General features: G+C 39.4%; 1 protein-coding gene and 1 long non-coding RNA gene across 5 annotated transcripts in view; one reads left to right on the top strand and one right to left on the bottom strand.

Annotated features, from left to right (window-relative positions):
• The window catches only part of MYLK4 (myosin light chain kinase family member 4), an 86688-nt gene that overhangs the window by 20877 nt on the left and 46875 nt on the right, over positions 1 to 18936 (bottom strand). For 3 of the 4 annotated variants that reach the window (XM_086706435.1, XM_086706436.1, XM_086706437.1), the window contains 4 exons: positions 5250 to 5328; positions 4455 to 4905; positions 2948 to 3246; positions 1458 to 1563 (listed from right to left, as the gene is read on the bottom strand). In XM_086706435.1, coding sequence (XP_086562561.1) covers positions 1458 to 1563; positions 2948 to 3246; positions 4455 to 4905; positions 5250 to 5328 — 935 coding nt within the window. The remainder of the gene's footprint in view (positions 1 to 1457; positions 1564 to 2947; positions 3247 to 4454; positions 4906 to 5249; positions 5329 to 18936) is intronic. The other variant, XM_086706438.1, reaches the window with a different exon arrangement.
• LOC147580813 (uncharacterized) lies at positions 15509 to 18128 on the top strand. Its single transcript, XR_015251122.1, has 2 exons — positions 15509 to 16621; positions 17818 to 18128. It is a non-coding gene; the product is annotated as an uncharacterized LOC147580813 (long non-coding RNA).

Genomic DNA, 18936 nt, shown 5'->3' with positions numbered 1-18936 from the left:
AGCACAGGTGCCTGCTTGTGCAATGTGGCTATCATGGCAGGGTAGAAAGGGGAAGCTTCCTGAACAACACTGTGAACCTAAGGTCCACCACAGTCCTGGAGAACTGCAGAGGTGAGGGTGGTGGCAATAACTGACAAGGCAGGGTGGTGACTACCACCACATCCCACTCAACTTAGCCACACACCTGTGCAGAAACAGATGGGTCTTAGAGAATGACATTACTGTAAACAAAACCAAGTGATGACTTTAATTCCAACTACTTTTCCAGATGCAGTCTCTTTAATGGAGCACATAAACACAGCCCCAGGCACCTCACATATGGCTACTGATTAAGAAAATGCCTTGGGAATTGTTGCAAAGCCTCTTCTGCAAAAAACTTTTCTCCTTCAGAGAAACAGTTGCTGGCTTGCCATTAATGTCCCCGAAGACCAAAATGAGCTGCTATGTGGAGTAATGCTAAAGACTCCCATGGCACCTATTCACATGTTAGAATTCCCTTTCCTCTCTCTGCCCTCCCTCACAGTCTTGAGGGGCGTTCTCTCTAATCAACAGGCTGAGGAGTAAAACATTCAGGTGGTTCCTCATGGTGGAGGGCAGAAAAAATATGGAACAGAAAGAGGAAGAAGGGACTTCACAAATATTGACCACACCCCCACTGACCAATGCAGAAACATGCACAATAGTTGCTATGCATATTTTCCATGTGTTGGTAAGGAAATTTGGGGCCTATTAGTAAAAATGGTCTGCTTCCTCTTGCTATTTCACATAGATATGCTGAGGGCAGTAAACTTTATACTTTAGACTTTAAATGACAAAACATCAAAGGGGGGTTGTGATTGACATCGAAGAGGAATATCTCCTAGGAATAAACTTGGTCTCTGATGGGCTTTACTCTTTCTTCCTTCTTCAGGAGGATGTCCTTCAAATAAATTTAGATGTCCTTTGACATTTGAAATAAATTTGTATTTGAAATAAATTCAAATACATTTAGATGTCCTTCAAATAAATTCTTCAGTGAGGGAAGTAATCAGTTGAAGTGGATAATAATAATTAATCCAGTAAAAACCTAAATGGAAAACCAACAACAGTGATAAAAAAGATATATGCCACAAGAAATACACTGTGTTCACTCATTTCTACATTTAGTGTCTCCGTTTTCAAGTTTTGGACAGCTTCTAAACCTTCTGGTGACTCACATGGGGTTTGTCCCACTTTCAGACATTACAACATGGGAAGTAAAGCAGATAATAAATGTGGAGTTTAGTCACTGTCCCCACATCAATCTTTCTGACATCAGTGGCGATTTTCAGAAATGGTTAAAATCTCTTAAAATGTTTGTTTATGATGTTTCTGGTTCTCAGGTCAAGACTAGCAAACACTTTATGAAATCTTCAGAATCTGTCTCTTTGAAAACGCTCTTCTTTTGTTGAAAGAGGATTAAATTGAGCATTACTTACCCTCCTAAAATTTCAGTTCTGCTCACAGTGTAAAAACTGTTGACTGCTGCTTGCTTGGCTGTCACAATACGGTGATTAAAGGGGGCAGGAGGAGCTGGGACATCATCTAGAAGATAAGAGGAAAAGAAGGGCCACTTGTTAAGCAGTCAGACCTCTTTCCAGCACCACGATTGGGTCTCAGAATAAAATGTTGCAAAGGGCGCCTGGATGGCTCAGTTGGTTAAGTGCCTCCCTTCAGCTCAGGTCATGATCTCATGGTTCATGGATTTGAACCCCACATCGGGTTCAGTGCGTCAGCTCAGAGACTAGAGCCTATTTCCAATTCTGTGTCTCCCTCTCTCTCTCTCTGCCCCTTCCTCACTCTGCCTCTCAGAAATGAATAAATGTTTTAAAAAATTAGAATAAAATGTTGCTCATTTAATAATAAAATAAATGATCCATTTATTTTATTCCTAATAATCCTGAGAATATATGCTTTTATTTCATATTATGATCTGTAATTCATGTAGGTGATACCTGACATCTTTGAGAAAGAATGTCAGGACCACAAAACTATGGTTTATACCATCTTCAGAACAACTTTTAGAAATGTCACAGTAGTTGAAAATCTCCAACTGCAATATGGTTCACATAGGTGATCCTCCCAAGCCCAAAATGAAAATTCGAACATGAGAAACTGAGCCACGAAATAAAAAGGCACCATTGATAATATCCATTATTTTGATTAAAGCAAAGAGAGAAAGATGAAAAGTTTTTTTTCATGTCATTGAAATGTTTGATATTATTATATATTACTTTCCAAAATATTTTAACCTTTATTTAAGGTACATTAAAAGCACAAAGATGAATTTTTCTTGGCTGGAAATAAAAGAACCAGTAAAGCTGGCTAAGGACGTATTATACAGCTCTCAAATTTCCCCTAAGTGTTTAAACTCTAGTCCACACCCCGATTGGTTCTAAAACACATACTCAGTAATATTGCAGTATTCTTTCTACTTTTCCATGGCTTGCTTTCCGTGAACCTATTCATTTCCCCATTTATTACTTATTTAAGCGTCTACCACAGGCAGCTTCTTACATGCACACAAAGGATAAAAAGGGAGGTGAGTAAATAATAACTTTGCCTTCAGAACTTTAAATTTATTCAACGTATAATTCTCGAGCACTTATCTTGTGCTAGGCACTCTGCCAAGTGTTAATATTTTTAAAAATTCAGATAATAGAAGTCTCCAGGAAACTGACTTGATATAGACATTCATCTCTCACATCGTAAAAATGCTGGAAACTAAAGAAGTCATGAAAGAATTCTCTTGGTGGCATTCATCTCTTCAGACAAAAAAAAAAAAAGGTGATTGAGTTACAAACACAAATGGCATCAGTATGGCATTATGTCTCCTTCAGGCTGTTAGGCTAAGTGAAATTTAGTTGGAAATGCTTGCTGGAAAAAGGTTAAGAAGCTTCAAAAGACTGAAACAAAAGCCATTTCCTACCCAATGGGGTCACCAGATCTTGCTGTCTGGAGGTCTTAATTCCAGCAGATTCCAGGGGGTTGCCTTGTAAGCTCCCCTGGGCTTGTCTGGTTTCCTGTGTCCTAAATGCATGTCCTTCACCTGTACTCGCTACATCTATTCTGCTCTTTTTGTTGTCCTCTTTGATGAAGCACTCCTCCGTCACCCGCCGCTTGCTGCTGCCAATATGCTTTGCTTGCTCAGCATTCTGGAAAATGGGTGCTATTGCTGAATTTTCCGGGATTCGTGATGTAGAAATGGCTTTTACATTGCTGATACACCTGGAAAATAAAATCCAGCTGCAGCTCTCAAAGATTCAAGGAGATAACTTTCAGATGGTCAAAATTCTTAGAACTAAAGCTTCCTTAACAGGGTGTTTTGGTGAAGGGTCATAAGCTTCATGATAGAGAGTTGGCTGTTTCAGCATTTGGGATAAAATAGAGCAGTATGCTTCCCCATCAAACTAAGCAGCACAAGAACAGGTATAGATAACTACGATCCCAGAAACTCTCCCTGATGACCTCATTGTGCCCCGCAAGTTGTCCACTGGCCCTTTACAAGAGTAGTCATTTTATGAATACCTAGCTAATTCGATCTTCATTTTTTTCACTTCCTTTTCTTATAGAAGAGAGAAATTACTAAATTAAAGTATAATAAAGGATGCAATCATCTCTCTGAATATTAACAGAGAGATGTAAACCTTTATTGATGAAAGAATTGAACTAACTTCAGTTTTTTAACAGCTCCAGACCTTACCAAGCACATCTTTGCAGTGATGGATTTTCTTAATAAACAATAGTCTTTATGTTTAATTCTTACAAAATTAGATTTTTCTCCATAATTAGGTGTCAAATACATTATTAATAAATGAAATAAAAATTATATTGTAATTCCCTAAAAAACTCACATATAATTTGGACACTCTGTCCAGATAGATTCTGTGATCCATTATAACACAGAGTAGTTGATTATAATTGGCTGAATAATTCTGCATTTATATGTGAAACTTTGCAGTTGAGGAAGAGTCATTCAATAATCTACTTCTTACTCAATCCTCAAAATATTCTAGAAAACAGACAATTTATCATCTATAATGGGGTGGGTAAACTTTTTAAGAATTAGCTTTTTAACTTACAGATAAATCTGATCACTATTCAATTCCTGATCTTAGAAAGGATGTGCTCCATATTGCTGAAAATAAGAACTTTTTATTTGATCTCTAGAAAATATTGATTGATAAAAATCATTATCTTTGCCTATCAGTTGGTAGGAGAAAACAATAAAAATGCCTGAAAATTTCACAGGCAAGAAGAAAAAGTAATAGCAAGAGAACATGGCCAAGAAAAACCCACAGAAGCTGGGAAACCGTTTTCTAAACCATTGCTTTAAAAACTCACTTCAGTTATTCTTTTGATATGGCCTTAAGTTTCAACAGCACATAGATCTACCAAAAACATCAGTTGTAGGTGTGTGATGCTTTAAGCCCTACCTTTCATAGACTTGATCACCATTAGTTTTATCAACATACTGCTTTTTATTTGAACACTTGTCCAACACTGTTTCATTTGCAATTGCTGGTCCTCCTTTTTTCTCAACTTCTCTTTCACTAGTGTCTTCCTTAGAACGAAGCCCATTTTTCTCTCCTTTGAACACTGGAAGTTCATTTTTATCCACAGAGGCTTGTTTATCATCTCCAGCACTAATCTTTTCTTGTCTGTTCAGTCTCTCTGTGCTTGAAATGTCTCTTGTGTCTATATTTTCTCTTGACTCTATGGAATTTCTTAGGGCAAAATCTTCTACCTCGTCTTGAGGTCTTTCTGTATGAAATGTGACAAAACTTCTCTGAGCTAGAGAGGCATTGGTCTTCTCAGAATTTTTCTTGTTGAGTTTATTAACCTTTTCCTTCTCAGAGGAGAGCTGGTTCTTCTGGGAAGATCTCTCTAAAAGCCACAAAATATTTTAATGGAGGACGCATGTGATCAGTATAATTTTGTCTTCACATAATGGCATTTCTATTCATGTTTCTTTTTATCAGAAGATATAAGCTTTTGAAAAGCAAAGTGGAAGTGAACATGACCAATTGACTGACAGCTGGGTTCCCAAAGATTTTCTAGTTAGTAATTAGTAGGACCCAAAGCCAATCAGATAAAGATATTCAAACAGCACTTCTCCCGACAAAGGGCTTTATGAACATGTGACTCCCTCTGAATAAGAAGAATGACAACAGGACTGTCATACCAGAGCTTTCTTGATCCATAAATATCTAGTCTTCTAAAGATGTTACCTGTGAGGGCCAATGTCCTTTTGCCTTTGACAGGTGCCGTTTCCTTCAGCCCAGGGTGTGACTGTGCCTTCTCCTTACCCTGTAGATACACAATTGAGTAATTGAAGTCACATATTAATTACATCAGGGTTTCTCAACCTCAGCACTACTGACACATGGGGTGGGTAATTCTTGGTCGTGGAAAATGTTATGAGAATTATAGAATGTTTAGCAGCATCTCTGTCCTCTACCCACCAGATGACGATGATACCTTCCCTCCCAGCTATAATATCCAAAAATGTCTCCAGAAATTGCTAGTGTCCCCCAGGACAAAATCATCCCAGACTGAAAACCACTGTATTACATGATTCAAATACAGAAAAAAAAAAACCCACTAAAATTAATAGTAATTTAGAAAGCAGGACAGTCTGAATTAATGAAACCCTTCATTTCATGTATAGACTACAATATTTGGAAACAAATGGACTCACTATTTTGAAAAAAATTCTGTTAAACTCTGGCATTGTTTGTAAAAGAAGGCCCATCTTCGTGAATAGATTAAAGGATGTTGATAATGTATGTGTCACTTGTGACCTCTGCTTGTATTGTCTTGATATGGTTCACATATAAATCAAATGAAAATGAGAGGATATATCTGAATAGGTTTTATAAACCAGAAAGCAGAAGACTAAAGTAAGTAAGCTTTCATAAATGAGCTTTCACACTGCTTAAAACAGATGGCCCCTTTCCTAAGCAGATAAACATCCTTCTCAGAGTCCTGGCTTCTCTGAATTTGCTTAGCAAACTTTTCTTAAATGCCATATAAAAGGTAAATATTAGCCCCATCCACCCAAATAATCACAAAATTCTGAAGTTATGCAATGTAAATTAATGAAATTGTATGAATGCCCAAAGAATCAGTCTTCTTTTCTTTGGAAAGAGCAAAATTTGCCTTCGGGTGACTTGCAAGCATGAAACGCTGTGTAAGCGCAGCTTGGAGTCTTCAAGACAAACTGCAAATGTACTTTTAAATAATCCAAGGGACAATACCATAGGTTCAGAGCATTTCCATTTTTCATATAGAGACCTGGAAACACAGAGATATGTTTAGTAAATCTGTGTAAAACCAAAATTAGAGATGAGAACCTCAGAGTCTGTAACTTCTTTTAAGTGAAAGTGCAGGAAAAATGTTCTTCCACTTGCTCAGGCAAAGCCAGTTGCTCTCTTCTCTGCACACAGCACTCAGTTTATGTGCCCATCCCAGAATCACTTCCAACACTTTTAAACATTTTTTTTTCCTGTCAGTTTCCCACTAGCTTGTGGGCCTTAAATGGGCAAAAAGACTGATTCATCTTTGAGTCCTTGGCACTTAGCCCAGACACTGAAATATAGTGATTGATGGTGATGATGGTGGTGGTGATGATGTCGATGATGATGATGGTGGTAGTGATGATGTCAATGATGATGATAGTGGTGGTGATGATGATGATGATGATGACGACAATGATAATGATAGTGGTGATGATTTTGATGATGATGATGGCTAATATACACTAAGCCCTGTCTTCATACTACGCATATTTCTAAGCATGTTATTAACTCTGTTGATTCTCATAGCAACCCTTTGGGATAGAGACACTATTAGCCCCATTTTATAATGATATTGGGTAATTTCTGAGGGTTATATAGTTCAGAAATGATTTAACCAAGATTATTAATCAGTTGTCTACTTCATTCTGTGCTCTTTCATTTTTTTTTTAATTTTTTTAATGTTTATTTATTTTTGAGAGAGAGAGAAAGAGACAAAGCATGAGTGGGGGAGGGGAATAAAGATGGAGACACAGAATCTGAAGCAGGCTCCAGGCTCTGAGCTGTCAGCACAGAGCCCAAAACGGAGCTCAAACTCAGAAGCCGTGAGATCATGACCTGAGCCAAAGTCGGCCACTTAGCCAACTGTATTCTGTGCTCTTTCTTAATTACTACATTGTACTGTCACTTATTAAAAAAAGATAGAGGATTATAGGCAAGATACGTTGTTAGTATTTACTGAATATCTATCACACAGCACATACCACAAGAGATAAGAAAGAAGATTAAGAGACAAGGGTGTAAAATTGAAAGAAATTAGTAGAGTGAAGAAATAAATATGTGTCAGTCAAAAGATTGGAATTAACATAAAAGAGAGGCAAGAGAGAGATAGAATTTAAGTCCAACTTAGAAAATAAGTCAATTGGTCAAATAAGGTAGTTTAACAACTATCTTATCTGTGTTTAAGATATTGTATAATTTTGTCTTTTAGTGTCTTTCGGTGTTTCTCTTTTGAAATGAAAACTCCTGGTGGATAAGCATTGTGCTTCTGAATTTATTCTTGATGACATGAACATAGGTAGACTTAATAGTGAAAACTGGTATGTATCAATCAATTTCAGTTCATCAAAATATGTAAAATTGAGAATTTGATGGTAAGACTCCATGGAGTGCCAAATCGATGAACATTTGCCTCTAAGGTCATCGAAGTGTTGGTGGCAAATGACCACCAGTTGTGCCAACATTCTTTGGGTGGAGCAGTCTGAGGTGACCAATAGGAGAAGCTGTCGATTCTGAGGAATATTAGAAACTAGCTTCCAAATGAGGCTGTTATTTTTCTTTGTCAATTACATATCACATATGTTTTACCATTTAAATAAGGTAAGAAGGTCTTTATTCATTGCCATAGGCTATTATATTTTCATTTCTCTATGTAATACTGACATCTAGAGGAACTTTGAACTGAAGCGTTTCCAAAACACAGAGGTTGTATTTCTCCTTTTCTGTTTCTGGGCAGCAACTTCAGTACAAAGAATTTTCACTTTGTGTTTCCCTATTACACACAGAAGTTGCTAAAATAGGAAGCACAAGTCTGTAGATACAACTTATTCAAAGATGAACATATTTTCTACTGATGAGAGAGGACATAACAGTGTTATCAAGCATGATATTTCTGTAAGGATTAATATCACCCTCTGTTAATGGATAAAAATCGTATCAGAGACTACGTTCCTCTGCTAAATTCACACTGATTACCAAGATGAGCAAGAGGGCCTCATTTCACACAAATTCACTTATTCCTTCACTTAATAAATACTTCTATATCTGCATATGGATTCCTTTTATAATAATCCATCGATGCATTTAGAATGACACAGGGAAGAAAGGGGACCCAAAATGGGCAAGTATTAAAAACGTAGTTTTGCTCTCTCCACTCTGTACGGTTTTCTAGGCTGGTGTCCTGAGTGCAGAGTATGTACCCAGAGTGCATCCAAAATAGTCTTCAGGGAATGTAAAGGAAACGTTAGAACTCATTTCTATTTGTTTTCCATTCTTTTAAAATTTATACTTTACATATTTTTTAAAACATGTGTTAATAAAATTGAACACATATATAATTTATAAGTATCAGTAATATATGTAAATATAAATGTAAATATATGTATAAATGTATAAATATGTATATATGCACATATGTATATATGTATAAATGTATAAATAAATGTAAATATATTTATATGTAAATATAAATGTAAATCAGTAATATATTAAATTTACTCATAAAAATAAATATACATGTACTGCTTATCAATGTACATAATTTATAAATAAACCTATTGGGATACACTTAAATGTATGTTACTGATAACAGTGCAAAATCAAAATAATTTGGAGACCATTTACCAGATAACACTATTCCTTACATTCTGATTTCCTGAAATATGTGTTTTATTTTATTTTTTAAATTTTTTTTAATGTTTATTTATTTTTGACAGAGTGAGAGACAGAGAGAGAGAGAGAGAGAGAGAGAGAGAGAGAGCATGAGCGGGGGAGGGGCAGAGAGAGAGGGAGACACAGAATCTGAAGCAAGCTCCAGGCTCTGAGCTGTCAGCACAGAGCCCAACGCGGGGCTCAAACTCACAGACTGCAAGATCATGACCTGGGCCGAAGTCGGACGCTCAACCGATTCAGCCACCCAGGCGCCCCTTGAAATATGTGTTTTAGAGAAGAATTATTCTTTTTTTAAATTTTTTTATTTTTTTATTTTTTCAATATATGAAATTTATTGTCAAATTGGTTTCCATACAACACCCAGTGCTCATCCCAAAAGGTGCCCTCCTCAATACCCATCACCCACCCTCCCCTCCCTCCCCCTCCATCAACCCTCAGTTTGTTCTCAGTTTTTTTTTTCAATATATGAAATTTATTGTCAAATTGGTTTCCATACAACACCCAGTGCTCATCCCAAAAGGTGCCCTCCTCAATACCCATCATCCACCCTCCCCTTCCTCCCACCCCCCATCAACCCTCTGTTTGTTCTCAGTTTTTAAGAGTCTCTTATGCTTTGGCTCTCTCCCACTCTAACCTCTTTTTTTTTTCCTTCCCCTCCCCCATGGGTTTCTGTTAAGTTTCTCAGGATCCACATAAGAGTGAAAACATATGGTATCTGTCTTTCTCTGTATGGCTTATTTCACTTAGCATCACACTCTCCAGTTCCATCCACGTTGCTACAAAGAGCTATATTTCATTCTTTCTCATTGCCACATAGTACTCCATTGTGTATATAAACCACAATTTCTTTATCCATTCATCAGTTGATGGACATTTAGGCTCTTTCCATAATTTGGCTATTGTTGAGAGTGCTACTATAAACCTTGGGGTACAAGTGCCCCTATGCATCAGTATTCCTGTATCCCTTGGGTAAATTCTTAGCAGTGCTATTGCTGGGTCATAGGGTAGGTCTATTTTTAATTTTCTGAGGAACTCCACACTGTTTTCCAGAGTGGCTGCACCAATTTGCATTCCCACCAACAGTGCAAGAGGGTTCCCGTTTCTCCACATCCTCTCCAGCATCTATAGGATCCAGCATCTATAGGATCCAGCATTGTTCATTTTGGCCACTCTGACTGGCGTGAGGTGATATCTGAGTTTGGTTTTGATTTGTATTTCCCTGATAAGGAGCGACATTGAGCATCTTTTCATGTGCCTGTTGGCCATCCAGATGTCTTCTTTCGAGAAGTGTCTATTCATGTTTTCTGCCCATTTTAGAGAAGAATTATTCTAATGAGCAGGTACAAGGACAAGTACATAACTAGAATGATCAGTTCATTTCTTGCAAACTACTTTCTAGAGGTCAAGATTCATTGCTTAATGACCATTTTCACAATTTTGACCAATTGTATGCACTTTGTACTCTTGTCTTCATGCAGTTTCACTGACTGCCATAGAATCAAGAGCTGAGCAGGAAGGCAACATCCACCTAGAAGCATGTGCCCACCTACCTGGGTACACTCCCAGGTGCAGGGTCCTTCACTCCCGCCTCGGACCACAAGCCTGTCCCAGTTGTACCCTACAACTCTCCCTCCCCTCAAAGTTGTGGGAAACCAAAAGGAAAATTAGTTCACATGAACAACTTTGCCTCATTCTTCTTCCATTTCCATTCAATAAAAATCAACTTCAAATAAGCTTTCTGAGGGGCGCCTTGGTGGCTCAGTCAGTTAAGCATCCAACTCTTGATCCTCAGCTCAGGTCTTGATCTCAGGGTCATGAGTTCAAGCCCCATATGGGGCTCTGCACTGGGCATGAAGCCTACTTAAAAAAAAAAAATCCAGGGCACCTGAGTGGCTCAGTTGGGTAAGCGACCCACTCTTGATTCTGGCTCAGGTCATGATCTCATGGTTCCTGAGTTCAAGCCCCACATCAGGTTCTGTGCTGGCAGTGCAGACCCTGCTTGGGATTCTCTACCTCTCTCTCTGTCTCTCTGCCCCCCACCACTTGTTCTCTCACTCTCTCTCTTGCAAAATAAATAAACTAAAAAAATAAAAATAAAAAGATCTTTTTAAAAAATCTATCTTAAAGTGGATTTAACTTTAAAAGAACAGAAAGGCGAAATAGCTGTAGCCTCCTCTGGACGTCCACAATGCAGTGATCATTTTCCAGGTTACTGTATGTCACTTGACAGGCCTGTCCCCCTACTGGGGCATGGACCCTTCTCTTCACCTTTTTTCCCCCAGCACCACACGGGGGTCAGATTCTGAATATGCTTGGTGAACCCATGTGCAGTAAAGGAAAGAAGTGCCTGCAGGACCAGTGTACCCTCAGTCTGAGAACATTCTTTAATCAGGCTGCGTCACTGAAAAGCCTGACTACCCTAGGCACCATCTGAAATGCATCCCTGTCACTGATGCTCATATCCTTTTGCATCACTTAACTGATGGTGAGTGATATCCACAGCCCTGCATTTGGGGATTACGGTTGCCATGGAAAACTGTTTTCTTAACATCACAATGGCACATGACTACACTAACTGCATACCCTGAGCTGAGGGTTTTTCATCTCACTGCTTGTGGAGATGCTGAGATGAACACTTTTTGGTAATTTTAACCTAATGCCTAGAAATACAAAAACAAAATTTTAACAATTTATAATGACTTTGTTAAACTTTTTTTAAGTTTATTTATTTATTTTGAGAGAGAGAGAGAGAGAGAGAGAGAGAGAGAGAGAGAGAGAGGGAGGGGCAGAGAGAGAGAGGGAGAGAGAGAATCCCAAGCAGGCTCTGCCCTATGCGGGTCTCGAACTCACAAACAGTGAGATCAAGACCTGAGCTGAAACCAAGAGTCAGATGCTTAACTGACTGAGCCACCCAGGTACCCCAACTTTGTTAAACTTTGATCAGGTTCATTATCAGGGAGAGGAAAAAAAACAGAGACAAAAAGAAATACAAAGGAACGTTCATAGGCAATATCAAAACTACATATCCTTGCTTGAGTATGGAAGATAATTTTAAAGTTCATTTGTAAAATCTATTTCTTTTCATCTCAGGGCATGCTCAAATTCTTGCACTAAATGAGAAAACTCCCTAAAGTCCCTGACTGATTAAAGGAATGTTAACAAAGCAATAACCTGTTTCATGGTCCATAGGGACTGGCATGGAATAAGGCAGGACAGAATCCAATTGACTGAATCCAGGAAGGGAAAGTGTTAACCTCAGCCTCAGAACCTCCCTGTGCTACTGAGAACATCAGAGATAATCAAATAGTCACCTGAGAAAATAACCCTGCCAGGAAAATTAAAGTCTTCTGATGTATCTACTGACATGGACAGTGCTTCATTCAGAAATCGAGTAAATAAAATTCCTCGAAGATATATATCCAAAAAAGGGCCTGAAATTAAAGATTCATTCAGGAAAGTCTAATTGGGCCATCTTTTCAGTTGAAGATACGTAGGTTATTTTACTTTATGATCTGTTGAGCAGTACTATATTAAAAAAAAAAAAAAAAAGTGTGCTACCACATTTAACTGTCTCCTCTAACAGGAAAAGACTGAATAGGGAATAGCAATGGTCAAATGAACTGTATGAAGTTATTCTTTATTGACTACAGACTTCCCTTAATTTAAATACACTTTCAGGTTTTCTTATTCCAATAACCCCCTTGTTCTGGCAAGACCATGCGGGCCTTATGTTCAGTCCTGAACAAGTGTACAAAGACCAGCAGGTCAGGGAGTGGCAGACCCCTAATATTTGCCCCGCCATCTCAGCGGCCAGGCTATGGATGGAGCTACAAATCAGTAAAAAAAAAATCGCTCTCTTCCATTCTATTCAGCCTGCCTCTGTCAATTTCTGAAGAACCAGTTCAAACAAGTTAAGAATCTTCACCTAAATATTTAGTCACATTAAGCACTTTGATCAAATAGATTGTGCTTCTTCCTCATTTTATGCCTGATGGATAAGCTTACCAAAAACATCTTATAAATAGACTCACGTTTTTTTAAATTTACCTTTCATTGCCAACTTTCTGTCCTCCCCAGACAGAAAATGCTGAGCCCTCTGACTTAAAACTGCTCATTTTTCCCAAACTACCAACATGACTTTGGCTGGCCACACATACCATCCCCCACCTTCCAGGCCCAACCCCTCCTTTGCTCTTACAAGGTCAAAACTTTGAGGGAATTAGGTGTTTGAAAATATTTGATGCCGGGGCGCCTGGGTGGCGCAGTCGGTTAAGCGTCCGACTTCAACCAGGTCACGATCTCGCGGTCCGGGAGTTCGAGCCCCGCATCAGGCTCTGGGCTGATGGCTGATGGCTCAGAGCCTGGAGCCTGTTTCTGATTCTGTGTCTCCCTCTCTCTCTCTCTGCCCCTCCCCCGTTCATGCTCTGTCTCTGTCCCAAAAATAAATAAACGTTGAAAAAAAAAATTTAAAAAAAAAAAAAGAAAATATTTGATGCCTGGGTCCTGCCCCTATAGAGGGGGTAGGGATGGACACTTGGGTTTTTTAATATCCTCCCCTGCCCCAGCCCCACAATCACAGACACACCCCCCAGTGACTCCAACGTTCTGCAGGTGTTGGGAGCCATTGCCTCTGTGTACTCCAGCCCAGCTCCCCTCTGGGTTATTTTTTTTTTCTCCTGAGTCCTTCTTGCCACCCAGGCTGCTGTGCCACAGTTTTGAATGATAGTAATAACCCTGGAGATGTGGTGTTCCTCTAACTCCCAGATCCTCCCACCCACCAGCAATGGTCTTTGATCCTCTCCCCCACGGATTATCCAGCAAACCACTGCCTCTTCCTTGCCAACCACCCAGGGACGCATGTGTGGAAATTAGCCTCAGGTAGACTGCCCCGGAGACCACAAAACCTCCCCTCCAAAAGTGATATCAGGGGCATCCAGGGAGGGCAAGCAAATAAAAAAAAAAAAAAGCCAGCATTTCCAACCACACCTGAAATCCTCTGCCTTGCTTCCTGGTCAGAGTTTAGTAATTGAAAGTGATTTAATTCCTCCACCAAAACGGAGGTGAGCAGAAGAGGAGAGGACTTGGGTTAAGTGGAGAATCACCACTTCACAGGGTGTAGAATTATTTATACCACTTTACACAAAAGCATATCTGAAACCATAAATGGTGGCATACCTCTGCCTTCTTGGGATTCTGCCACCAGAAAAGCAAGCACCTGAGCATTTCAAAAACTGTGCAGCGAGGTTCCTAAGAAAGTGCAACAGTGTGTGTGTGTGTGTGTGTGTGCGTGCGCGCGCACCTACATGTGAGACACACAGAAAGAGAATAACCAATTTGAAATCCAGGTATAAATGGGATTATAGCTCCTTGATATTCATTTGATTAAAACGAGTCTTACCAAGTTTCCTCTTTTATATAAACTACACAAGACTCAACCTTGGAATGTTTTCACATGAAGTTTACAGTGTTTTTTCATCACCTAATAAAACTCTTCTATTTCTTCCTGCCGCAGACAGTTTTACAAGCATTCATTTCACATGGTGTTCTCAGTGTGCTTTTTAATTTTTATTTTAGGTTCACTTTTATCACTCCATCTCCTGTCTCCTGCTCTGAGTAAGCAATCTACGTTTTTGTGCAGCCTCTGGCCACAGGCTGGCTCATGGAGGTGTGTCTGCTGGCAGAGGCTCCCAGGAGCTCTGTGCTCCTCAGGTGAGGTGATGTGTGGTCCCGCGGGTTGTTAGGGAAGTTCAGCGATCTGAACTTAGATTCGCGGAGCAAAATATTTTACCTCCTCGTAGTTTGCCTTTCCATATCTTGCCCCTCACGGCAAATTTGGCAAGCACGCTACAAAGTGGCTTTAAAAAGCTGTCTCTGAAAAGCAATGAGAAGCTGCAAAGCTCTTAAAAAGTCTCTGAATTTGGGATATGTAATCCAAATTCAGTAGCTATAAACTAAGCAGCCATGACTATCCCCAAACATTTCGTCTAGTCTGTCCCACTCAAAGTAGGTCCACGCACAACAGCAACATGGGAGCTTTTCAGAAATGGAACTGCTCAGCCCCTCCCTCCATTTATCCAATTAGAACCTGTGCTTCACCACTCCCCAGGTGATTTCCATGCACGTTCAAATTTGAAAAGCATTGGCCCAGGTAGCATCCTTAATGACTTTGTGGCATCCTTAATGACTTGGAAGAAATATTTCACAAAATATTCGTCATGGCCGCTTGTATTTGAATCTTGCCTCCATCCACCAAAAGACAATGTCATACTTTGTTAAGCTCTCGAGGGAGGATCATGGAGACAGCAGGAAGGAGCCAACAAACACTCAGCTGGTCTTGAGGGCAGTGGCCAGCAGAAGTCCAGGACTGTGTAGAATATCAGTGGGCTTTGGGGCGCCTGGGTGGCTCAGTCGGTTAAGCCTCCAACTTCAGCTCAGGTCATGATCTCACAGTTCATGAGTTCAATTCCCTCCTCAGGCTCTCTGCTGTCAACACTGATTCAGATCCTCTGTCCCCCTCACACTCTGCCCTCTCCCACTTGTGCTGTCTCTCTCAAAAATAAACATTAAAAAATATTTTTAAAAAAAGAATATCAGCTTTGAAGAAGGTCCAGAATATTGACACTGACCCAGGAGTCCTGGCAGGGACTCAGAAGAGTATGCAAGGCTTGATATCATGTGTCTAGAATGTTCCACTAACCTCTGGGGTCTCTGCCAAACTTAGGCCTCACAGAAAAGCAGCATTAAGGTGTAAAGGTTCTGTTATGGGCTGTTTGTGTCCCTCCTAAATTCATATATTGAAGCCCTAACTTCCGGTAGCATAGTGTTAGGAGGCGGGGCCTTTAGGTAATAATTAGGTATACATGATGTCATGAGGGTAGAATCTCTATGATGAAACCAGTGTCTTTAGAAGGAGAGGATGAGACTAGGGCCTTCCTCTGTCTCTCTGCCATGGGAGGATACAGGAAGAATGCAGCTGTCTGCAAGACAGGGAGAGGGTTCTCATCAGAACGAGACCATGCTGGCATCCTGATCTCACACTTGTAGCCTCTAAAACCGTGAGAAAGAAATTGTTGTGTAAGTCACACAGTCTGCAGTATTTTGTTACAACCACCTGAACTAAGGTACAAAGGTAAACTCTAGAGAATCAGGAATATATTCTGATCAGCTCCAAAATGAGAAGAACACAGTAAGAATTATTAATAGAAGTGCTAATAACTTGGTTGCTGTAAAGGGGACTATCAACTTTAAAAGGAACAGAAGTAATTTTATTTAGCCCTGTTCTTGCAAAAGAAAGATAGTACATAACCTCTGATACCATCTTAAACCCTCAATTTATGCAGAACATAAACACCTTACTGAACCCTTCATGTTTTATCTCATTCTTTTGTTTTATTATGTACATATAGGAGAATATTCAGCTGGCACACTGGTACCATACCAGTTATTAAAATAGGGAAATACTTCCATACTGGTTGGTAAATAGTGGGTGTCCTGAAACCTCCAGGAGCCCCCTCTCCCAACTCCTGACATAACCACCCTCAGGACCCTCATGCAATAACTTGAGGGTCAATATTTGGCATGGCAGAGAACTTCAGTTCTCCATCCATCCATTCCAGTGCAGTCTGATCTGAAAGGTAAGTGACCATGGACTCCCAGGTATGAAATTCAGTTCTACACCAATGAACATGAATATAAAATGAGAGCACTTGACCATAATAGTAGACGCATAGCCATGTAATTTTTAACATTGGATTAAAAACTTTTAAAATTATCTGTGCTACCCCTGAAAGCTAATTATTAGTAGGAATTGAAAATGTGCCTTGACACTCAAGGATAAAGCAATGGCTGATGAGTCAAAAGGAGGTAGGGGAGCCTCTACCAACAACAGCTTTGCCCACCTTAGACCTTGGGACAGTGGTCCTGAAGTTTACAGATCTCCTGCCCCAGAGATTCTTAGTCAATAGGTCTGGGCTGGAGCCCAAGACCATTTTTCATAAGCTTTGGATGTCATTCTATTGTAAGTGCTCCAGGGTTCATACTTTCAGAAATGTATGAAATTCTTACTTGTTATGCAAGCCCCTTAAGAAGTTTCCTTAAGAAGTTTCCCTTTGTGAATTCTTCCTTGAAACACTCTGGTCCCACATCCTTCTACCAAAAGAAGAGTCTATCTTTCTTCCACCTTTATTAACCATGCATCCGTCAGGTATTTATCATACTGTGTTGGCATTATTTGTTTGCAAGCCTGACTCTGCCTGGATATCTTGGTATCTCTGGCATCTAACTCAGCATATGGCAAACACTAATTGATACACTGGTTGATTAGAAAGTAGGGGTAGGGGCTGATGCTGGGCAATATTTACTGAGCATCTCAACCAATTATATAAAATGTTTCCTTAAGGGGTGCTATAGCACACCCTTTATGATATCTTCCTCAGTATCAGACTTTGTTGTCTCACCCTCAGGCTCCTGTGGCACCTAGAAGTTCCCAGTTTCATGTAGAGAAACTTGTTGGCCTGAACCTCTAGGAGAAAGCTTAGAGTCTTCTTAGACCTTTGAGTAAAGTTTTAAAGGTTTGTTTTACCAGTAACATCTGAGACTCCACCCTCAGTGTAGGTTATTGAGGTAATTTACCATTTGATTACCTTCTCAATAAATATCTTATAGCTAATAAAAATCAGAACATGTACTATAAACATTCATTTCTTAAAGCATATATTTAAGATCCATTATTCATAAAACTACAACTATAACTTTTTAAATATGCTTTAACACATTAGCACACAGAGACACTTGAATACTTTTTTTAAAAACAGATTTTATTATTTTTAAGTAATCTCTACAAGCAACGTGGGGCTCGAACTTAACAACCCTGAGATCAAGAATGGTATGCTGTACTGACTGAGCCAGCCAAGTGCCCCCAGGAGACACTTAATGAATACTTTTGATGCTAGAAATGAAAAAAGGTTAGATATTGTTATTGCCACATTTTACTTCATTATGATTATGGAACTTAATTTTGCCACAAGACAAGAGTAAGCAGTAGCTATTTCCTTTGACATGTCTGATTGAACTTCTTTGTATATCACCTAACTCAACATTAAAATAGGTGTTAAATAAATGCCTTTGCATTTTACAACTGAAGCCTTCACAATATTTCTAATGGTGATTAAGTAGAGGGTCTAATTATACATCACATCCATTACTCTAATGTTCCTTTAGCTCTAAAGCTCTATGATGCCACAGAATCAAGAACAAAGCTTGGCACAGTTAAAGAGCACACTCTGAAGCTTCACATGCTGGCAAGAGACTGCTTCTCAGGTGCTTTTCCAAGTAGCTTCACTCTCAGCATCTATTTTCTGTTGTGATGATGATTTAGTAATAGCCAGTGTCTTTATGGCAGATCATGGAAAAAGAAGTAATGTGTGTTTGTTTGGTTTGCGCTGTTTATTTAGGTCTCCAATTCTCCAATTCTCTCCCAAAGCAGGTGAGGGCTTTGCTTCAACCACAGTAGTCATGGTCAACATGGAAGGAGTTCTCTTGGGGATTTTATCAACAAACTTTCCAATTTGCCTTACTAACAAGGAGAAGGCAGTGTGATGGGAGTAGTGCCCCAGTTCTACTGTGTCTTCTTAAGCACTGCTCCGAGGTAGTAACAAGGGATGTGGGGGATGGGTTTGTAAGACAAGCCCCTCCAGTTCCCTTTCAAATTCATGGTCTCAGGCAGCTTTGGTAGTGTTTAAATAGGGACCTTCATTTGCTGATTCATATAAGAACGATATTCTTATTCTCAAAGGCAAGAGATTGCTATTTCAAGAAACAAAGGCAAAACAAAGCAAAAAAAAAAAAAAAAGGCAGGTTTTTTTTGTTGTGGAAATCAGTTATTTATTAGCCATGATGGCTAATGGCAGGACGGAAAGGAATCTGAAAGACCACCTTAGATTTTACATCA

This window comes from Puma concolor, chromosome B2 (genome assembly GCF_028749965.1).
Source record: "Puma concolor isolate L17-30 chromosome B2, mPumCon1.1.hap2, whole genome shotgun sequence".
NCBI lineage: Eukaryota > Metazoa > Chordata > Mammalia > Carnivora > Felidae > Puma > Puma concolor.
This window is presented reverse-complemented; position numbering and strand designations above follow the sequence as displayed.